The sequence below is a fragment of the Bos javanicus genome, chromosome 7, assembly GCF_032452875.1.
Source record: "Bos javanicus breed banteng chromosome 7, ARS-OSU_banteng_1.0, whole genome shotgun sequence".
NCBI lineage: Eukaryota > Metazoa > Chordata > Mammalia > Artiodactyla > Bovidae > Bos > Bos javanicus.
Genome location: NC_083874.1, coordinates 40007963 through 40031050, shown reverse-complemented (window position 1 = coordinate 40031050; position 23088 = coordinate 40007963). Strand labels below are relative to the sequence as shown.

Below are 23088 nucleotides of genomic sequence, written 5' to 3'. Positions count from 1 at the left end.
ATTTATACCTTGCTCTGTTGAAACAAAGAAGATCTAATTAAGCACTCCTCCATTCTGTGGCATCTCCTTTGTGTGTGTATGCACACTCAAGTCATGTCCAACTCTGGTTTCCAACCCCTATGGACTATAGCCCCCCAGGCTCCTCTGTCGCTGGGTTGTCATTTTCTTCTCCAGGGGATCTTCCCCACCCAGGGACTGAACCCACATCTCTTGCTTCTTTTGCATTGGCAGGCAGATTGTTTACCACTAGCAACACCTTACTCTTCTAAAGGAATGGACTCCACAAAAGCAGCAAATAGTTTTTATTTTCACAACACAACCCATCTTCCTTTCTCCCAGGAGCATAAAATTGACCTCAGCCATCAAAGCAGAGGACAAAAGCTGATAAGTGACAGAAGGCAAAGGGTTACTAGAAAAATAGATTCTGCCCAAGGCTCTCCTAGGGATTCAAATCCGTCCCAAGGCTCCCCTCCAGGGCTCACCAAATGGAGGGAAATAAGCACATGAAAAGAGGCTGGAAACTGACATGGGGATTTTACAGAAAATGAAAGGAGCCTGGTGGTGAAAAGACCTGAGGGATTGGGGTGGGGGAGGAGCCTTGCTCCTAGATTAGTGCTGAAAAAGGAAGGGGGAAGAAATAATTGGATGATGTATGTAGTTTCCATCATGTCGACCATTCCAGATCTCACTGAAGCTAAATTCTGGCCAGTCTATGGAGGTAGAAATTGGGGATGGAAGGAAAATTAGAATCCTTCCTACTTCCCCCAGAGAGTAGACTGTTGATTATCCAGCTCTACCCTTTTCCCAGCCTGCCTCCCCCAAAAAAGCTTCCAAATCCCTTAGCTAAAATTTGCATCAGAAAATGGAATGAGGGCTGTCATGAGTCTTGCCCAAATCCTCCAGCCTCAGAACTGACATGAAAGTTGAACAGGAAATGGGGAAAGGGAAGTTTAGTAATGAGATTACAACCTCCCTTTATCCCCTACTCAAAAACTCAGATCCCTGGGCAGACAGGAAGGGAACACCAGGCAGCTGTTGTCATCAGGGACCCATGCAGACCTGTTGAACAGACCCAGTAGGTGAGAGAAAGCTGAGCTGGAGGCTAGGAGAGTTTATTAGACTCCTAGAAATAGAAGCAGGGGCCTGGGGTCAGAGGAGGAGCATGAAGCAACGCAGGAACGGGAGCATTTTAGCCCCCAAACTTATGGGCCACCTTCCACCACCACCCGCCCCCCTAGTGCTAACCAGAGGGGCCCATGCGGGTGGCAGGCTGATCAAGGGCAGAGCTTGATGCGGGTGCCCTTGGAGAGCACCCGGAAGAAAGGGAAGACACGCTCGCCCAAGAAGGCAGCCGAAAAGGTGTGCACATGAGCCAGAGTCTCTGCATTGTAGAAGCCCAGGCGCCCAGCCTCATAGTCCAGGTACACGCCAAACCGCCGTGGTTTCTCACTTGGGCTCAGCAGTGTCTGCTCCGTTGAGCTTTGTGCCTGGTAGCGTTTGCCATTGGTGCCCACACACCACACTTCCCGCTGGAGCAGGGGCTGCTGGGGCAGGTGGAGGCGGCGGCGGCGGTGGTGATGGCGAGAGGAGCTGGCATCCCCACTGCCCACAGAGGACCCCCCAGAGCCCACCTTCTCCTTATGATGGGTTGATTCACGGGCAGCACCCACCGCCCAACCCCGACGCCCACCCACCTCTACCTCCCAGTAGTGCCGGCCAGAGCGGAAGCCCTGGGCCCCCAGCACGCAGCAGTCAGCCGAGAAGCGCTTGGAATGGTCAGCAACCTCCTGCCGCCTCTCTGCCAGGCGGACCGCCCGGCGGTCGGGAGACAGCATCAGAGCCGGGTGAGCCGTGTCAGGGTCCAGCGTCAGGTCCACTTGGGAGGAGGGAGGACAAATACGCCAGGGCTGGAATGACTGTTGGTGGCTAACTCCAAAGTTTGGCCTTTCCTGCTTTCCCCTTCACCTCTCGCCCTCCCCACCATCCAACTGACTTCAGCTCCCTGCCCCGACAGAGTCTGGGCTCAAGTTCCTAGGGACTCCACTTCTTTTCCCCACTCTGTTTTCAGGACACCAGACAGGTTTTCCCTCTGGTCCTGGCTTTTACTCCCCATCACCCACCTGGGCTAGAACAAAAGCTGCTCTCGGCTTGAAGCCCCAATTGGCCTGCCTTTATCCTGCTCCAATTTCAGCACCCATTCCCCCAGGGCCCAACTTCCCCTCAGAACCCAATCTCAGGTCTGTGAAGGGAAAGGCAAAGGAAGGTCGAACAGGTGACCTCCCTACCTCGGGCAGCCTGACAGAACATCCGGCTCATTTTCCTCACGATGGCGTCTGTCAGGAAGTCATGGCTATGGGGTTGACACGGGTCAGGGGACCAGACCTCTGGGGGCTGCAGCTGTACCTCTTCACACCTGGAGAAGGGGACCGGGCAGGGGGTGGGACCATGATATTCCCAGAGGAAAGAGCAGAAGCTGAGGGGAAGGAGAGGGTCCAGGAGGCAGAAACTCAGGTCCTGGGGAAGGAAGGAGAGGAGCGGGATATCCAAGAGATGCAGGGATGGGGAACCAGATGCCATTGGGTCACAAAGGATAAAGGGTGAGAACACACCTATTGAAAGTCTCCTTGATGTCCTGGGAATAACAAAAAGAGGGAGAGGGAGAAAGAAACAGAGAGTCAGCTGCACAGGGATGGTTCCCTTCTCCCCATCTGATTCCAGCCAGAGAAAGAACTTGAACTTGGACAGTGAGAAAGCACATACAAGGCCTTCAATAAGCATGCATCCATTTCAATCACCCATGTGACTCATTATGCCTAATTTAACCCATCCTGCTGTGAGCCCAACAGAATTTACAGCCCCAGTAAAAGAATTTTCACAATATGACTTGGTCCTATTTTTCAAGATGTTAATGTCAAAAATTCTTTTCCAAACTCTTAAAATCCTTTTACAAACTGAATCTTCATTCTTTTCATTAGGTACAATTATCACACACCACATTCAGTATCAATCAATCTGTCTCCAGCCTCAAAAATTCGGGTTAAATCACTGTGGGTTCCTCCCAATGAGAAGAGAGGTAGCTCTGGACAGGTGTTTGGTAAGCACCACCTTTTACAGCAGACACAGGGCTGGGGCGGTGGGGGAGGCGGGGGTGGACAAGGAAGGGGCCATTGCTTACCTGGAGTAGCCGCAGGCCCCCTTGCTGGCTTCGCTCCTGGGCCTCAGCCAGCAGGCGGCTCAGCTGAGCAGCCTGCTCTGAGAGGCGGCTGGCCGCTGCTCCTGCACGCCCCAGCTGAGCTTCGTGCATCTCTCGGAGGCGCCGCTCTAGCCCTGCCTGCTCTTCGGCCAGAAACCGTGTCAGCCGCCCAAATTCTGAGGCCACAGCTGCCAGCTCTGACTTCATCTGGCTCTGGGATGATGCAAAGGGGATGGTGGATACCACCTCAACACACAGAAACAAACCTCCAATTTGGTAACTGCTGCCCCTCAATCCAAGGCAAAGGAGCCCTACATTCTGAATGGAAAAGAGCCCCTGACCCCTTCCCCATCTTCTGGCTTTAGCAGGCTTTAGCATGCTCCTGGCACAATGGTCCCAAACCCACCAACCACTGCCTGCAATGCTTATCTCCACCTTGGCTACTTGACTCTTTCTTCAAGTCTAAGCTTAAATATTCCTGAGAAATGTCTTATCTCTCTTCCAGATCTAAATCAGGGTTACTTATATAAATATCTCCTCGTGGCATATGCCTCAATTTGAAAGGTTATATTTACACTGGAGTATCTTTTAAAATCCTCTTTCCCCACTGCTCTGTAAGCTCTGTTACCACAGGGTCCTCAGACCCTGGAACAGTGCCGACTACCGAGTAGGTGCTTGGTGAGAAGTTTTTGAAATAAAAAATTCAGGAATCAAGATACAAAATCAGGGTCCTGGCTATTCCACTAATGACCATGGGAAAGTCACCCAATGCTTCTGGGTTAGATGTCAGTAAATTTTCCATAAAGGGTCAGATAAGATTTTACACTTTATGGGCCATGAGGCAAAATAAAAAATATTATGTAGATAACAATAATATATAAAGAGAGAAGACCTCTACCCATTGCCACCCCATTTGCCTCGGCCGGGCAACCCTGGATGATCAGCACACTTTTCACCCAGATATAAGCTGGAGATATTCTTAAGGGTATGTAAAAAGAGTTAAAAGACCAGAGTGTGGAGGGAAGTCCTGGCTGGTCAAGTGTGTGAAGAAAATAGTTTCACTCTCTATCCCAGTGAAACTCAGTTCCTGACACCGCTGCACCCCAGGAGCCCAAAAATCTCAATTTGGGCAGCAGGCTAGAAACAAGAAACTCCCTGACTCCCAGACTCAAGATTCCTACTAGGTGCCCAGCAACAAAGTCCCTAATGTATAGGTGGCAATGAATGAGCATGGGTCCTGGAAAGTGGCAAGGCTCAGCCATCCTGCCAGGATGGCAGGCACTAGAGAGATGGGGAAAGATGTCAGATAGGAGGGATGCCCTGGCTTGGTGTCCAAAGCTCATTGCCAGGTCATTCCAGTGCCTGCCAGCTTTACAAAAAGAGGCAGGAGTAAAGGGCTGGAATTAGGGGGAAAATATTTAAAAATACTCCATGGGGAGGGGTAAGCAATAATGAAAAAAGGCTGAAAAACACCAGACTAGAAGATAATAGGTCTCTGCAATGCTGACATTCCTCCACTCATGTTCCTCTCACTTATGCCTTGCCCACCACCTGACATCTGTCTTGGAGCCTGGAGCTTCTCTGACAGCTGATATGTGAATTTTGCATTGCCCTCTTCTGTCCTCTGTGCTATCTGGAGTGATAGTATGGGGCAGCAGGTCTAGGGTTAAGTGTCTGGGATGGTAAACATGCTCTGCAACCTTGAGCCAGGGACCAGCCCTCTCCAAGCTAAACCTATTTCATTCCATTTTGGAACCTAGGAATAAACATGCCTCTTGATTTGCTAAGGCTTCCCTCGTGGCTCAGATGGTAAAGAATCTGCCTGCAATGCAGGAGACCTGGTTTAAACCCCTGGGTCATGAAGATCCCCTGGAGAAGGGAATGGCAACCTACTGCAGTAGTCTTGCCTGGAGAATTCCATGGACAGAGGAGTCTGTTGGGCTACACTTCATGGGATCACAGAATCGGACATAACTGAGCAACTAACTCTTTCTTTGAGCTGCTAAGACACCTCTCCTCACAGACACCCAAGGTGTCTACTTCTCTCCCAGGGCTTGGCTGTCCTTCTTCAGAGGATCCAGTCACCACCTGTGAGAGCCCATCTTTCCTGCTCTGGTTTAACCACAGAACCAGTCAGCCCTGTCAAGGACATTCACTCACCTTCAACTCTGTCACCCGCCTCTCCTCCTTGGCCTTCATCTTCTGCACAGCCTCCAGGTGCTTCCTCAGTGGTTCCACATGCCCCTGCAGTTTGGCCTAAAGAAATGGAGAAAGGAAAGTTAGAGGTCTTGGATAGGAGAAGCACCTGCCCTCAAAGGCCATATCCCCCATTCTCCCTGCAGTGGGCTGGGCTCAAAGCCTGATACCCATTACAGGTATTAAATGAGCATCAAATTCCCTTCCTCCCCTTTCTTCTCTTCAGATGATGACAAAGGCTTTCAACCCTCCTCCTGAACTCATGTACAAAGTCTGCAAGTTAAGATTCTGGGACTTCCTTGGCAGTCCAGCAGTTAAGACTCTGCACTTCCACTGCACAGGGCACAGGTTCAGTCCCCAGTCAGGGAAATAAGATCCTGCATGCTACTCGGCCTGGTCAAAATAATAAATAAAGTTAGGATCCTGATGACTACACAGCACCACACTCAAGAGCTGGGAGTGAACATGGCTTGAGCCCCTCAATGCACAAAGTCTTTCCATATGAATGCTCTTACATATGGTCCCTTCCTCCTCATGAGCAATCTTCCTCATAATTTTCAACTCTAAATACTTTTCTGATGATTTTATGCCTATGCTAAAAATCTTTCAACAGTTCTCCATGACTTGCAATATATGAGGCTCTCATTGCACCTTCATTTCTAGCCTCCCCTCCTATACCTCCTAAACACAGAATCTTTAGTTTTAGTCATAAAACTTCTAGTCTTTTCCTGAGCGTAATTCCATACTTTTATCCATGCTACTCCCTCTGTCTGGGACTGCCTTCTACACTTAGCCCAAGGCATTCTTCCTTTAAAACCCAGCTACCTGTCCATGCCCCTGATGCTTCCCACCCCCAACTTCCTCTGTGATCCCAAGGAACATGAATACACCTTTACAATACTTCCCTGCACTGTAATCACTTACATGTGTTCTGTCCCTAGGACACACAGGCTCATGGGAGCACGGACCCCACTTATTTTAATTTCTATGCTTCTCTCCCACTCAATTACTTGCTAAATGGAAAACAAATACACTCTCCTCCTACAGTTTTAACTTGTGCAACGAAAATGCACTTGAGCTCTGTGTTCTAATCGTTTGTAACAGAATCTTGTGCTTTAAAGACCAGAATGGATAAGCCTGGTTTTTGTGCCCTTTCCTTTTTTGTGCCTTCTACTACTTCTGCCTTTCAGCCTCCTTTTCCTTGGGGGGTGATACAGCCTAGAAGAGCTCAAGCCTAGACTCTGATCTGAACCTGAATGCAGGCAGGTGACCATGCTTCAAGTTACCTCATCTTAAAAAGGAATAACAGAATCTACCTTGTGGACACGACGCTTAGCACAATGTCTGGCACAGAGCAAAAGATCAGTACTAAATGTTATCTACAATTCCCTACCCAGGCCTAAGCTTCCAATGACAATCTGATAATGACCCTTGATCTAAAGAGGTTCCTGACCCAGAGCACAAAAGGTAGTCATTGCAAGGTTAAAGAGTTGAAAAAAAAAATCGTAATAAAATTACAATCCATAACATAAAAATAGCATAAACAACACAAAAATTTGCCTTTTGCTATTATTTTCTACTTTTTTCCAGTAGGGTCAATAATTTCAACTCTATTAATTCAACATTTATGCTTATATTTCTCATTTAATATTCTTCCTAAATTATGGACAAAAAATTCATACACGAATCCAAATAGAGTACCATTTAAGAGAAATTTTCAAGAACCTTTAACTTTTTGAAGCTTTATATCACTTGTGCATTATTACCTATTCAATAAAGAAATATTTCTACAAAACAACACTGTGCTAAGCTAGTGCTAGTTAGTGTATGTATCTGAAAAGAAACTACCTGCCTGTAAAATACCCTGTAATTTAGAAGAGACTCAAATTAGTCAATAAAACTTATGTATTTATATTTACTGATCAGTTAATGTCAGACTTGGTGTTTAGTGGCCTTTTCAAATTGCAGAGCTCTACTGGGCTGGCATTCAACAGCTACGGCTAACACAAATTAAAATCCAATTTCAGAAGCTCTTCAGAAGAGTTCTGCAAGGAGAGGGTGGAGAAGGGATGGAATGCCCCATGGATATGCCACCCTGGGATCCAGTTAACAAAGTGACTACACACTGATGGGTACAGGTAACTAGAAGCTAAGAGGATACAAAAGGGAAGGACAAAAGGAGCTCACAATGTCCCCTAATGTAGGGCCCAAAAGGCAGGTGGTAGTACCAGTGCAGTGATTTCCATAGTAGCCTGGGCTTCCTAAAGATAACCCTCCCTGTCAGTGGTTCAGAATCAATGATGGTAGGGCCCACTCTACTTCTGAAAACCTCCACTAATAACTGGAACAATCAGCCAGGTTTGACAATCACTCTGTGGGAGGAACAGTTACTTGTCATAAGGTGTGTAGGTTTGTCTTAACTGTACATACCACTTCCAGCTGAGAAGCTCTAGACATCTTACTCTAAAACTGGGGTAATGATAATAAAACCCAAATGAAGTTACTGTACAAATCAGGAGAAGATTATGAAAACACAAGCCATGAAACAGAAAAGCTCTGTGCAGACTACACAGAAGAAGCTACCCTCTCCTCCTGGTTCCACTTCTACAAACCATCTGGCCCTTCGGTAAATGTTATTTCTACCAGCTATCTCACACACAAATCTCCTTTACCTGTGTCCAAAAAGATATTAACTAAATTAGAATTAAACTTCGAGAAGAAAAGTCACATGTCAGAAAAATCAAACAACAGACACCTAATAGTGGTGATGTTATAAACAGTATAGGCCAGGAAAGGCGGGGTGGGGTGGGGGGTGTAGTTACTAGTAACTGTGTGGCCCTGTATGTATATTACTTACATCTCTCTGGTTCTGTTTCCCTTCCGTTTCCCAATCTGTAAAACGGGAATACAAACCGCAGCAAACACACGGGGTTGTTTTCGATTTTAAATGAGACAGTCCATGAAAAAGTGCTTAGTACAGTGCAGGGGTACATAGTAAGTGTAGAGTAAATATTAACTTTTAATCCTGCAGAAATTAAAGTTCAAAGACATTCAGAGACTAAGGGCCAGATCTTCTGACTTAAAAGCCTATCCCTCTTTTCTAAATACCCAGGAAAGGTAAGAAGTCCTGGCCAGTACACCAGAATGATTCAGATCCAACAAAATTCCTCAAGGGGAAAACAAAGCCATATCTTGGAGTGGGTGGGGAACCCATTAGAACAAGAGCAGAGCATATGAGTCTAATACTAGTAGTTAGTCAATATACACTTCTGTTCCTCAGAGCACTTTATTATTTGAGGCCCAAGCTCTTTCCTAGAGAAGGAAATGGCAACCCACTCCAGTATTCTTGCCTGGAAAATTCCATGGACAGAGGAGCCTGGCAGGCTACAGTCTATGGGGTCGCAAAGAGTCGGCCAGGACTTTGTGACTGAGCAAGTTCTTTCCATTTCTAGAGGTTTTAATCAAGGATAGAGTTGTAAGAGTCATTCACAGTTAAATAAGACTGGTGGTAAAGCCCTAAGGGCTTGTCACTTGCATTTCTATAACTTAGGGACAGTCGAAGTGCAAAACAGCAGTGGCTTTTCCCCAAAAGACAAAGTCCAGTGATATGACATCACCAGATTTCGTTTGAGGAAGCCAGTCTTCCCTGGTCTTCTTCACTGTGTCTACTTTGTGTCCAGGATCCTTCTCATTCTAATCATCCTGGTGCCAGTAAGTGCTTAGGTAAGGAGAATCAGCTCAACAGTACACGAGGCTCTCTGAACGGGAAAGACACCATCTCCTTTCCCCAGTTCCTCTTACTTCTTCTCCACCCCAACTAAACTCCCATCTTCTACTCTCACCTTGTACTCCTGCACCACCTCCTCCAATGGCACCACGCTGTGCTGTTTGTGGTTCCTGGATTCTCGACATACCACACAGATGGCCTCTTCATCCACCTCGCAGAAGAGCTTCAGGGCTTCTTGGTGTTTGGGACAAATGCCCTGCTCATTCCCACGGCTCCCCCGACCAGCGGTTGGGTGCATCTGCCGAATCACCTGGACCATGTTGGCCAGCTGCAGGTTGGGCCGGAAGCTCCGCCTCGGAAAGCTCTTGCGGCACTGAGGGCAGGTGAAGCACCTCCGAGGAGTTGGAGGCGGGGGCAGTGGGGTGACGGGATCTAGCTCCTCTTCCTCGTCCTCCTCCAGCACTTCCTCCTCGTCCTCCTCCTCCTCTCCCCTCAGGTCCTCCTCCATGTCCCCCAAGTAGTAGTCCAGGTCTTCCTCCTCCTCCTCCTCCTCCCACACGTAGTCCATGTTGTCCCAGTTGGATCCGCCCATGCCACTGGTCCAGAACACACCCTCTTCTTCCTCCTCGACCTCCTCCTCCATGTCGCCCTCATAGTCTTCATCGCGCATGGGGGTGTCCCAACCCCCACCGGCCCCCACAGCCTCCACTTCTTCCTCCTCTGCATCCTCCTCCTCTTCCTCCCGGTCTAACTCTTCTCTATCCTCTTCATCCTCCCCTCCCCACAACTGGGTTACACACACTCGGCAGAAGTTGTGCCCGCAGCCGATGGACACGGGGTCCGTGAAGTAATCGAGGCAGATAGCGCACACCGCCTCCTCCTGAAGGGTCTGCACAGGGTTGGGTGCCATGGCAACGGCAGCCATCTTAAGTGTCCAGTCAGCCAGTATAGACGGGTGGTGGGTGGTAGGGGGCGGGGGGGTCTTCCCTCTCAGACTCCCTGACGACCCAGCCCCACCCCCAGCCCTGCCCCTCCACACCTCGCCTCAAGCGCAGCCAAAGAAATGTCCTCCCGACAACACACCCCTGCACACAGAGTTCCCTACTCCCAAACCACAACCGAGTCCCTGAAAGGGGAGGGGACAGAGTTGAGCTATACCGCCAAGTCCCTCAGGTGGCCCTGAGTGCAAATCTGCCCCAACGCTCCCTTGGCCTCCTCATAAACCCCCGCCCCTCCTCACTTCCTGGCTCCGCCCCCTCACTTCCGGCTTCCCCTAACACTTCCGGTGCTGCTAACCATCCAAGATCGCGAGCTCCTTCCTAGGTCACGCTACGCCCCTTTCTCCCCCCGCTTCCCCGCCCCGGGTCCCCAGATGACAGGAAACGGTGGGGCGACGCTCTAGCAGGCACTCAGGAACAGGGAGGGAGGCCTAGAAGGACGGAGGCGTACGACTCTGTAATGCGAGGGAGTGGAGAACGCAGACGAAACTGAAAGCCCGGCCTCCCCCATCGCCCGCCACTGGGGATAAATTTCGGGGGACCTTGGAAGGGCTTGGCACCCGTCTACTCTCGTTGCTATGACCGTATCGGCCCGGCGCCATCCTACCGACCGGACACGGAGAACTGCAGCAGGAACTCCCCAAGGCCGATGCCGGAAATGGGAAGGGCGGGTGTCGGTGAGAACCCTGAAGTACTTCCGGCCCATCTAGGCGAAGGACTTTGTTGTTTGAAGACTCCGAGAGTCGGTCCGAGACTGACTAGGGGGCGGGGTCTGTAGAAGTACGGTGGAGGTGGGACCGGAGACCCTTCCCATACTCCCCGCTGTAGTTGGCATTTCCAAACACTGTAGAAACTACCATCGGTCACTGTCGCTTCGTTTGGATGAACTTTCTTAACTGCCATCAGTAAAGGAACCGTAGCAAATCATGACATGCACATTCACACAGTGGAACACTTCAGATGTAGAAAAGGGAATCCTCCCCAAAATGTACAAATGAAATGAAAAAAACAAGGTGCTAAACAATGTGTAGAGTATAATTGTAAAGAAGGGAGGAGGATAGGATGTTAAATGTATGTAATAGCTTTATAGTCCTGTACTAATTCATAAAGGTAGTTCTCAGAGGGTTTAGTGAAATTACTGTCGTGCAGAACTATTATAATATTGCCTAGCACATAGTAAGTGAGATACAAGGTTTAGCTATCCATCATTATCATCGTTGTTGTCTATCTCTGGATGAATACTAGTTTATCTAGGACACTTTTCTGTAAATGTTGTTCTGTATCTTTTGAACTTGAACCAAGTCAATTTATTGCCTTAAAGAAAAAAATAATAATTTTGTTTCCCACCCCCAAAGTGCTATTGAGTCTTTCAACTCTTTCTGAGCTGTGCACCACGCGTGCTGCACGCCCAGAATACTTCGAGGTCTGTCTTCGTGGAGTCCCAGTGTAAGAGCAGGGGCTCAAACTGGGTTTGCGGCATTGGGTTTTACTTGAGAGAATCCTAGCTAGGATGTAGAACGGTATCAGTAAAGATGCTACTGTGGTACCTGGAGCATCTCAGCCAAATGGATTATTTGTGCGATAGAAATAATACTTGATGTTTTTAAAAAACATGATCTTGCTTAATTAAAAAAAAATTTTTTAAACAGCAGGGAAACTTACGGGACTCCCTAGTGAGTGTCGGGCGCTGCGCGATGCCAGAACTGGGCACGCAGAATTGACCCTGATCGCGAGGTGCTTCACGCCTCTTGTGGAAACTCCACAAAAGGACATGTACTTTATAAAATGGTGGTCGGAACGCGCCCAAACTACGAATCTTCGTGCATAAACTATGTACTAGGCCGTGCCAGGAGCTGCAAGCGCTACTGTGGCAGATAAATGGGACCACCAGACCTGAACGTGGTTCAGACGGCCCCTAAACGGAGCCCCATGTCCCTTTGGAATCTTGTATCATCCTGACCAGTAGGGGCCATGTGTAGATTCAGGGAGTAATCAGCGAGACAATTGTTGTGGGCGTTTCCGTAGTGTAGTGGTTATCACGTTCGCCTCACACGCGAAAGGTCCCCGGTTCGAAACCGGGCGGAAACATGTTTTACTTTTCAATTCTAGTCATTACCTCTCTCGCGTCCTGGATTGAAGACCGTCACATCAAAAACGTGTGTGTGTGACTATGTTTACCTGTATTTCTGTTCAATTCTAGTCATTACCTCTCTCGCGTCCTGGATTGAAGACCGTCACATCAAAAACGTGTGTGTGTGACTATGTTTACCTGTATTTCTGTTTCTCGGAGACAGGCAGTGAAGCGGCACTGTAGCAGGCAATACTCTACCTAAGTGCTCCAGTGGAAATTCGGTTCTGGCACCTTAGCTAATCTCCTTGCTCTTCCCCTCGGAAGCCTGCAAGGCCAGCTGTCCCACGTTGAGAGGGTGTAGATTTCAGATCCCTTCGCGAGGCGCACAGTAGGAGCTCCATAGTACTTTTGTAGTTGTTTAGTAGTGAGCTGCCGGAGAAGGCAATGGTCCCCCACTCCAGTACTCTTGCCTGGAAAATCCCATGGATGGAGGAGCCTGGTAGCCTGCAGTCCATGGGGTCGCTAAGAGTCAGACAGGACTGAGCGACTTCACTTTCACTTTTCACTTTCACGCATTGGAGAAGGAAATGGCAACCCACTCCAGTGTTCTTGCCTGGAGAAGCCTAGGGACAGGGGAGCCTAGTGGACTGCCGTCTACAAGGTCGCACAGAGTCGGACACGACTGAAGCGACTTAGCAGCAGTAGTGAGCTGCATCCTTGCTTGTGGATTTTGGTCTCCTGGGACAGAAGGCGTGCGTCTACTTGTAGCCCGGCTAGCTCAGTCGGTAGAGCATGAGACTCTTAATCTCAGGGTCGTGGGTTCGAGCCCCACGTTGGGCGATAGTAGATTTTGGAAAATGAGACAATAAAAGAGATCTCAGTGTAAGGGCAGCAGTCCGAGACCCTTCTGGGATCCATCTTCCCGCTGATGATGCCCAGAAGCTGGGCTACAGAACAGATGGAGTGCACCAAGCTCTAAGGGGACAGTGAAGGTTGAGTACCGGGCGACAGGGCACCCTGATTAGCGGCCACTTTACGAGGTGATTTTGAGGTTAGTATTCCGGGCTCTTAAAGCCACGGCCCTATTTCGAAGTCTGAAGCCCTCACATTCAATATATTCTCTTTAAGCTTGATACTGAGTCGATCTTTTGTGAAATGTTGCCCTACACATCCTAGTCTCCACATTCCCCCCACACGTAAAGGAATGTTAAAATAACCCCCCCTTTTTAAATCTTAAAATCATGATACATTTTATTTATAGAGTTCTAAGACTGATGACCTATCAAACACATTATTCTGGGAAAAGGCATTTGGTCAGCGTTGGAGGATATGCTTATGACAGGTCTTTACAGTTCTTTAAAAAATTATTTTTTGTTTTCTTTATTAATTTATTTTAATTAGAGGCTAATTACTTTACAATATTGTAGTTTTTGCCATACATTGACATGAATCAGTCACCGGATCCCCCCTCCCACATCCCTCCCCATCCCGTCCGTCTGGGTGGTCCCAGTGCAATGTCTTTTAGTGCCCTGTTTCATGCATCAAACTTGGACTGGTCATCTATTTCACATATGGTGATATACATGTTTCAGTGGTAGTCTCTCAAGTCATCCCACCCTTGGCTTCTCCGAGGGAGTCCAAAAGTCTGTTCTTTATATCTGTGTCTCTTTTGCTGTCTTGCACATAAGGTCATTGTTACCATCTTTCTAAATTCCATACATATGCATTAATATACTATATTGGTGCTTTTCTTTCTGACTTATCTCAATCTGTATAATAGGCTCCAGTTTCATCCACCTCATTAGAACTGACTCAAATCCATTCTTTTTAATAGTTGAGTAATATTCCATTGTGTATATGTACCACAACTTCCTTATTTGTCTGCCAACGGACATCTAGGTTGCATCCATGTCCTAGCTGTTGTAAACAGTGCTTTGATGAACATTGGGGTACACATGTCTCTTTCAATCTCTTTCAATGGTTTCCTCATTGTGTATGCCCAGCAGTGGGATTGCTGGGTCATATGGCAGTTCTGTTTCTTGTTTTTTAAGGCATCTCCACACTGTTCTCCATAGTGGCTGTACTAGTTTATATTCCCACCAACAATGTAAGAGTGTTCCCTTTTCTTCACATCCTCTCCAGCTAAAATGCCCTTTTTTAAAAAGACCCTAACATGAACATCTTCAGCAGGTCTTGTCACCAGCTTCTTCCTTAACTTCACATGAATTCATTCTTTTCCATTTATTGTTCCTCGGTCCTGTAAATTCATCTCATTTTCTATTTTCCATCTGTAGAACTCTCCCCACATACATTCCAGACCACAACAGAAGTCGGCTGATTATATAAAGCTGGTTTATTAAACTCGATAAGTGAAGGATAGTTATCACCTTCAGTGTCAGAAGTGTATGGAAAGGAAGAGTTAGGGAGAGTTTAGCATGACACCCTCTGAAGACAGTGCAAGACAGGAATTGGGCAGAGCTGGTAAAACAGGTAGAGTTCCTAGTACAGTCATAACTCACAGATCCCTGGGGAGTTACTGTTATTACCATCTTTTCTTGGAATAGACGGGTCTAAACAAGCCAGTGTTGAAATAGTTTGGACTTTGGCATTTCGTGTTGCAAAAGGCTTGCAAATTCATCTGCAAAGTTGCTTTAGGGTTTTTTTGTTTTTGTTTTTGTTTTTGTTTTTGTTTTTACCACCTTTACTGGGACTGGAAAACATTATTAAAAGATTCTGACTTTTTCATTAAGAGAATGTCCAAATGTACACATTTCTCTTCCCTGTCTCCCAACAAGCCAAGGCCACACCCTCCCCAGCTTTTTGCTACAATTTCTGCTTTTCTCTCCTCTCCACCCATTCCACAGAAGCCCCTCAGGTCAGGTCTTGTTTGGAATCCCTCTGCTGCTGCTGCTGCTGCTGCTGCTAAGTCGTTTCAGTTGTGTCGGACTCTGTGCGACCCCATAGACAGCAGCCCACCAGGCTCCCCTGTCACTGGGATTCTCCAGGCAAGAACACTGGAGTGGGTTGCCATTTCCTTGTCCAATGCATGAAAGTGAAAAGTGAAAGTGAAGTCGTTCAGTTGTGTCCGACTCTTAGCGACTCCACAGGTTGTAGCCCACCAGGCTCCTCCATCCATGGGATTTTCCGGGCAAGAGTACTGGAGTGGGGTGCCATTGTCTTCTCCGATCCCTCTGCTAGTAAGTAACCTATGAGGCTCTTGGCGTTCAGCAGTTCAGAAATCAGGCTAATGCACGGTAGGATCTTTGCTCTTTAAAGGCTGAAGAGGCAGAAAGACTCTGATGTACATTTTGGAGCCTTTCAGGAATGAAGAGCTGAAGGTGTGAGGGAAGTGAGACTTCCTCAGGGAGAGGGGCTGGAAGGACACAACCACAGTCCAGACAGGAAGGGGCTTGCACCAGGGTCAAGGCAGCAGCCAGACGGAGAAGCGGCAAAGGAGCTGGATGTATGGTTTGTACTCAGGGTAGGAAAGGGGTCTCCTGAATTTTTGTTTTATATGGGTTAATAATCAAGATCAGATACTGAAGATTGGGGCTGTTAGGGAAGGGAGGAGAGAGGTTTAGTCAGTTCAGTCTTGGACAGGTTGGGAGATGTCTAAAAGGACATGTCCAAGGCAGGAAGTTCTGAAGCTTGGGGAGAGCAGTCACAGCTGGAGTCACAGATGCAGGGAAGGAGAGTGGGTCAAGTGTGAGCTGAGATTTGACCCTCAGGGACATGGCCTCAAGTACATGGAAGAGTCCGATTAGATGGAAACCCAGCAGCAAAACTTCCACTGAAGCCAAGGGAGTGGAGATGTGCAAAAAAAGGAAGGACAAATGGGTAGAGTCAAATTATGGTTTAGGAAGGGAAAATTGTAACTCGTGCATGAATTCAGCCACTTGCAGTCTCCTTGCTAACCTTGAACTAGACTCTGACAAGAGAGTCTCCTGCCCAGTTCTCTGGGGGAGAGGGGCTTCCCTGTCACAGAATCCCTACTCACACATTAAGAATCCCCACTCAGTACGACCCAGCCTCTTTTCCAATTCCTGGTTACCTTGGTCTTTGGCAACCAGCGCTGGTGGCAGAAAAACACTTTGCAGTATTTTAAACCATCCATACTGCTCTTAAATTTGCATATGTGTAAACTACATATAATATACATTAAATTTCATCCCAATTCTGGGCATCGAATGCTAGGATTGATGAATTTTATTTTTATAAGGTACTTAAGAGATTTCACTACATTTTCAAAATTTAATAAAAATTTCAGCTTTATTTAAGTAACATCGACTTAAAACTTGATATGTTTCAATTTCCCCTTTATTCTTAATAATTTTATATTATTTCTAAGAAATAGTTATTCTGAAAGCATATGTAAAATTAATTTCCTTGTTGCTTGTTCGTATTTAACATATATTTTGATGAAAATATATTCAAATCTCATGTACTTTGTATTTGAATCCTTTAGAGTGTAACTATCAATAGAGCACAAATTATGTGAAAATTTAAACCCGGCAGCAGTCCCCCTCAGTTCAGTTCAGTTGCTCAGTCGTGTCCGACTCTTTGCGACCCCAGGAACCGCAGCATGCCAGGCCTCCCTGTCCATCACCAACTCCCGGAGTTTACCCAAACTCATGTCCATTGAGTCGGTGATGCCATCCAACCATCTCATTCTCCGTCGTCCCTTTCTCCTCCTGCCCGCAATCTTACCCAGCATCAGCAGTCTCCCTAGAAGACAGATAATGAAAAGGGTTATCCACGTTTTACCTTCCCTTCGGCGAGGCTCGCTGCTTTCATTCACGCCTTTTTAAAAATTGCTGAACTTGACTGATTTCATAACCTACCAACCTGTCGTGCTCCACAAGTTTGACAAACACTGCTACCTGGGGCCACCAGGGGACCGATGTCCTAGAGTAGAATTGTTCCAAGGGCTCCAGGAGGGCCCGGGCAATGACAATGACTATAGTCTATAAGGGATTTGAAAGGGCTGACTGTCAGGTGTTTCCGTAGTGTAGTGGTTATCACGTTCGCCTAACACGCGAAAGGTCCCCGGTTCGAAACCGGGCGGAAACAACAAGAATGTTTCTATTTTCCCCAGCTACAACCACTTTCTTCTAGTCAATTTGTCAAGTTCTATCATCTGTCCCTGGAATGTGTGTGCGTAAAAGTATGCTTAGCTTTTACAGTTTTATACTATCGCTCTCTTTTCCAATCTATTACCAGTTCACTTCAAGCGAGTATATTACGGATCTCTAGGTCTGTAGCGCAAGAGAAGGTGGTCTGTCATTAGAGCCATCCTTCACAGAACTTAAAATCCTAGAAGATCAGAAGGCAGGAATGCCACTCAAAGACAAATGAAATAGTAGAAAGTACAAAAAGTGCGTTGGAATCATATAGTGGAAGTCAGACTGGGAAAGAGAGTTCACAGGAAAGAGCAGTAATAACCTCACCATCTATCACAATCACGTTAACTGGTCCTGTTGTCGGTGTCTCCCTCTCCTGCAGGTGAGGCCACTGAGCCACAGACACGTCACACGAAGTGACTAAATGTGGGGTAGAGGAAGTAGCAGACGGAGCTAAAGGACGGAGAATGCGGAATGAAACGGCACCGAGAGAAATTCAAGTTAGCATAGCCGGGAAAGTACCTGGTTCTGCCAGAGATGTGCTGGTGACTCGTTCCCGCTTAGCGCTGACGAATATTAGCGCGACAACCTTCACCTTACGGGACACCACCGTGAGCGAGTCTGAGTTCTTCTATCCTGACTGGTTTCACTCCCCGCCTGCACCTACGCATCCGTCTTCAGCGGCAGAATAGAACAGTAAAAAGAACATCAGCCTCTCCACAGGTGTCTCGGTCAGCCGCCTTCTTCATCCGTCCTCACTTGCTGCGTATCTGCTGCGTGCCTATGCGACTCGAAGGGTGGTTTAGGAAACGGGCTCCAGAGGTCAAGGGCAAAACGTCAGCGAAGGCTTCAGAGAAGCAGACCAGCGGTACTTGGAGTCCCCAGGCCAGAGTTCCCGGCCTGAAAGATGTCTGCAGACAGGCACACGGTGTGGACTTCTGAAGAAGTATAGCCTGCTTCTATGCATGGAAAATGGGGTTTACACTTTCATACACCTGACTGTACAACAATTTACACGAGCGAAAAGCAACTACTTTTTTCCCTAGGACTTCTGTCAAGCTTGAAAGTCAAATAGATAAAATATCTAAGTGGTAAATCAAATTCTTTTTAAATAAAGTTTCACAGGGTGTTTTTGTTTTTGTTTTTGTTTTTTGCATTGGGGCGGGGCTGGGGCCGGGGGTGTTGGTTGTGCGGAGGTGGGGGCGGGGTGGAAGGTTGGGATGCCGTGCTGGGCAGCTTGAGAGATTTTAGTTGCCAGGCCAGGAATCAAATCCCAGGCCCTGGCAGTGAAAGCACTTTCACATCTTAAATGCAGATAATGCATAATCAAAACTAGCTCCGTGATGGCAAAGCTTGTTAGGTTACCTGCATTCACATAACTTTCACAGACACAAAATCAATATCATGCCCATATCTTTATCAGTGCTTTTTAAAAAATACTCACTCATATGCGTTAGCTTGGTTTACAGATGTAAACTCGACCAAAACGGCTAGGGCCCAGCTGTACAACTTAGAGCCCTAGAAGAGTGAAGAATTTTGGACCCCACTTGGAAGAATTTTCCCAGAGTTTCCCCTGCTCACTCAATTTCTTTTTTTTTCCCCCCCTCATATTTTACTGACTGATTTGAGATAAATCAGAACAGTCCCTGCATCCCAGGCTCTGGACTGTCAGAGTGTCTCTTGCTGTATCCCCTCCAAGCCCATCCAAGACTCCGGGAGGCCAGGATCATCACTCAGTCCTGTCACTCTTCACCAGGTGGATTTTGGTCCCTGCCTCAGCTAACCTTAGAGTCTCCTCTGACTTCCTTGGGGAGACAGTAAACAAATCCACTGCAACACAGTTAACACCAAAGAGGCAGCTGGGCTGGGCAATAAGCTCCACAGGAAGTTGTCTCATGAGGGTCATATTTCTTTTGGGTTACATTTAATGCTAACTTGTCAATATGGCTTGAGAGCTTTATTAGTTTCATCTTGTTTCAATTAATGCTAAAGTTAACCTCTTTTTGATGCTTAAATTGTTGCTGCTTGTCAGTGGAAGCCCCTTTAAAATTGGCCCCTTTATCCTTTCAGCACTGCCCTGACAATTTGAAAGCACACTGTTTCCTGGTAGAAACTCACACTTCAGGCCTATCTTTAATTTTTCCTAGATAAAGAATAATTTTGGACCTCACTTGGAAGAATTCTTGAAAGAATCAAGTTCAGAAAGGTTTTTTTTTTTTTTAGTAAAAAATAAAAGAGTCAAATATGGGTACCAGGACACAATGCATGGGACCAAAGGTTGGCTCCCCCACTTCTGAGGTTCCCTAGGGAAATCCTTTAAAGGATGTAAACGTACACTGAGAGCTCTATTTAATTGTAGCTTTGCTGGATCTTTACCTTTTTTTTTTTCCCCCAAATAAACCTCAATCAAATATACTCAACATCAATACTCTACAAAATTATTTACCTAAATTTCTCACTCAAAAGTAATTGTGTTACTTTTTGCTTTTATTTTTTAAACTTTTATTAAGAAATTTAAAGTAGACAGAATGGTATTAAGAAGTCCCAAGTACTCATCACTCAGCTTCAACACTTTTCTCTCTTTCACCATTTCTGTTTTATCTCTACATTCACCAGTTCCCACCCCACTGGCTCATTTCTTTATATTCCTCGTAGATCTCATGATATATCCTTCTATAGTCACTCTATTGATCATCTCCCTTTCCCTCTGGTTATTCTGTTACTGTATAAAACTTCAGTGTTAGGAAATAATATTAATAGCTACAAACCTTGTGAATTGAATCCTTACCATGGACTAAAAACTGTTCTAGATGCTGGGCACACATTGATTCTTTCCACTCTTGCAACAAACCTATGGTGTGCCACCATTAAAGGGAAACTTCATTCATTCATTCATTCATTTACACTGCAGTGAAAAAGACAGGCCAGTGAAAAAGACTTGACCTCCTGATGTTTACCTTCTAACAGGCAATTAAAACAACAAACAAATAAGCAGATAGAAAGGGAATCTTAGAGAGTGATACAGACTGTGAGAAAATTAGTGAGGGTTATCTGACAGAGTGGTAGGCAGAGGACAGTATTAGAGAGATAGTCCAGGAAAGATACATCACAAGAGGTGACAATGAGCTGAGAAAGATAAGAAAGAGCCACCTTAGAAATATCGTGGAGAAATGGACTTTGGGAGAAGGGGCAGAAGGTTCAAAGGCCCTGAAGTAGGCATAAATTTGGTGGATTTAAGGATGGGGGAAAAAACCAAGACCTCCTTAATCAACCTTGGAGGTTAAGGAGCCACAGCTATACCCTCAAGGCCCTGCATTCTGATGACTGCATCCACACCATTTGCTGGTTTTGTTTGCAGATGGGTAGAAAAATGAGTGGAGGACACAGGATTTTATGTGTTTGAGGACTCCCAAGCAAATGAACACAGTAGGAATTTTAACAGTGCGGAGTTTTTAAGATGAACACACAGGTTCATTCAGAAATTTTCAAATAAACAATAAACATCAGCTCTAGGTCCTAGCTGTGTGACCTCACCAGCGCCTCCCTCACCTCGTCGTGAATTAAGGGTTCAGATAAAGTCTGTAATTATCATTTAAAATGTTTTAGAGAATATCATCAGTGGCTTAGATGTTCAGAATGATGCCTTTCGGTGGCTTTAATTCACATAAGAACCAATGAAAGGGATTGTTCCAGTTGTTTCAACATTTTCTAGCTTTATAAGAAAAACAACAATATTTTTTAATTGAATTTAAAACCTTGAGAAAAACTAGACTTTAACATTTGTAACTATAATACAATGAATATTAATCACAAAAGAAGTATATATTCCTTTCCTTTTTCAAAAGCCTTCCACTGCCCTTAGACACTGAACATCTCAAATGACAGCAGAAAGGGTTTCCCAAAATAGGCAGTGATTTTAATCCAATTGGTCCTGACACAGACTAGAGGAGCAGGTCATTCTGGGTCATCTTTTTTGGCCATTATTCCTTTTGCAGGGAGTCCTCCAGAGTTAGCTTGCTCTAGTTGACATTTTGTCTTCTTCCTTACCCAAAATTCATATTCCCCATGATGTGACTGAGATATGCCTTTTTCTAGGGGGACTTGCACCCTTAAACCAATGTGATATAAATAGCATTGAAATAATGGGGTGAGCATTTGATGATGTTTGAACCATCTTTGCTGATGCTACAGAGACCATAGAAGAATGATTTTCTCAAGTTAAGGAAAGGGAAACCAGTAACTGTTAAAGATACAGGAGTATTTTTATTTTTGATACTAGAATATTTTTAGACTGGTCAGAATATCCGTCTACTTGTTTATGCTCAGTTGTGTCCGACTCTTTGCAATCCCATGAACTGTATAGCCCACCAGGCTCCTCTGTTTATGGAATTTCCCAGGCAAGAATACTGGAGTGAGTTGCCCTTTCCTCCTCTAGGGGATTTTCCTGACCCAAGGATCAAAACTGCATCTCCTGTGTCTCCTGCATTGCAGGCAGGTTCTTTACCCGCTAGCCATGAATATAGTAAACCTGAAGATAATTTTCTGTTTCAAATGAGATTTTTAAATAAAAAAGTAGATGGTTGATCAGTGAAAGTGAAGTCGCTCAATCGTGTCTGACTCTTTGCAAGCCCATGGACTGTAGCCTACCAGGCTCCTCGCTCCATGGGATTCTCCAGGCAAGAGTACTGGAGTGGGTTGCCATTTCCTTCTCCAGGAGGATCTTCCTGACCCAGGGATCAAACCCTCGTCTCCCGCATTCCAGGCAGACGCTTTAACCTCTCAGCCAGCAGGGAAGCCCCTTTACATATAAATTATATATAATTGTTATTCGGGATCACTTCACAATCTACATGCATGATCTAATAATTTATATATGCCCTACATGACATCAAGACCTTATAGAAAATCACATACAAATTTAATTTCCTATATCTGACTGGAGTCTTCCTGCCCAAGGGAGAAAATTTGCCAAGTAAAAATAACTTAACAGGCCTTCCAATGATGTCATGGCTTTGCAAGTGAAGAAAACACGATGGCTCCCACAAAAACATGTCTGAAAAGAGAAAACAGTGTTATCCTATACAGTTGGATTAGAAATCATAAGTTAGAGTGACAATGTGATCTTCAAAATCTTTTGTCCAAGTATGCTCCTATGACAGGCAAAAGGAAGGTCCCTTTCTCTGTAGGTAGTATCCTGTAGGCCCTGCAATGGTTATTATCTTATAAGACAGACAATGACGGACCCTGGCAATATTAAGGGGATAGGGACAGCCACATGTTAGGTTTGTTTTTCAAGCAGCTTGATGCCACCAAGGCAGTGGAGAAATAATCAGTCTCATTCATGACTGGTGGGAAGTAATAATACCCTGTAGGAGCCCTAGCCTGGTAATTTGTCTATTTCTGTAAAATTACAGCTTCATATATAATGAATCTTACTTGACCCAGGAATCTTACTTCTGGTAATTTTCCTTGCAGATGTAAGTTCAAAAGTGCAAAATGACTACACTACATGCTTATTAATGTAGCATCACTTGAAATAGCATGAGATTGGAAACTATAAATATCCATCAGTAGGTGATCTGCTGAATGAACTAGGATTCATCTATAGTGGGATATTAGACAGCTGCAAAAAAGACTGAGTAAAATTTCTATGTCTTGAGATAGAAAGAAAATCAAAATATAACAGAGTTGTAATTATATCTTTATGTAAGATAGAGGAAAATAAAAATATCTTTGCATTAAAAAAATTCTGGAAGAATATGTACATGGATACAAACTTGTTA

General features: G+C 45.8%; 1 protein-coding gene, 1 long non-coding RNA gene and 3 other non-coding genes across 7 annotated transcripts; 3 read left to right on the top strand and 2 right to left on the bottom strand.

Moving 5' to 3' along the window:
* Positions 1-285: 285 nt before the first annotated feature.
* Positions 286-11456, bottom strand: TRIM41 (tripartite motif containing 41). 3 transcript variants are annotated; one of them, XM_061423159.1, is made up of 7 exons: positions 9232-11456; positions 5354-5449; positions 3176-3439; positions 2610-2632; positions 2286-2413; positions 1695-1876; positions 286-710 (listed from the first exon to the last, which is right to left on the bottom strand). In XM_061423159.1, exons 1-7 carry the CDS (start codon positions 10039-10041, stop codon positions 363-365), a joined length of 1851 nt encoding a protein of 616 aa, XP_061279143.1. In that variant the 5' UTR covers positions 10042-11456; the 3' UTR covers positions 286-362. The 3 variants fall into 3 exon arrangements, with proteins under 3 accessions (XP_061279143.1, XP_061279142.1, XP_061279144.1); XM_061423158.1 differs by having other exon boundaries at positions 286-1876; positions 3176-3406; XM_061423160.1 differs by lacking the exons at positions 286-710; positions 1695-1876; positions 2610-2632 and having other exon boundaries at positions 2327-2413.
* Positions 11457-12129: 673 nt separating this feature from the next.
* TRNAV-CAC (transfer RNA valine (anticodon CAC)) lies at positions 12130-12202 on the top strand. Its single transcript has one exon. It is a non-coding gene; the product is annotated as a tRNA-Val (tRNA).
* A 750-nt stretch (positions 12203-12952) lies between these two features.
* On the top strand, positions 12953-13025 carry TRNAK-CUU (transfer RNA lysine (anticodon CUU)). Its single transcript has one exon. It is a non-coding gene; the product is annotated as a tRNA-Lys (tRNA).
* A 3410-nt stretch (positions 13026-16435) lies between these two features.
* Positions 16436-18445, bottom strand: LOC133251132 (uncharacterized). Its single transcript, XR_009737527.1, has 2 exons — positions 17828-18445; positions 16436-16910 (listed from the first exon to the last, which is right to left on the bottom strand). It is a non-coding gene; the product is annotated as an uncharacterized LOC133251132 (long non-coding RNA).
* On the top strand, positions 17183-17255 carry TRNAV-AAC (transfer RNA valine (anticodon AAC)). Its single transcript has one exon. It is a non-coding gene; the product is annotated as a tRNA-Val (tRNA).
* Positions 18446-23088: the final 4643 nt, after the last annotated feature.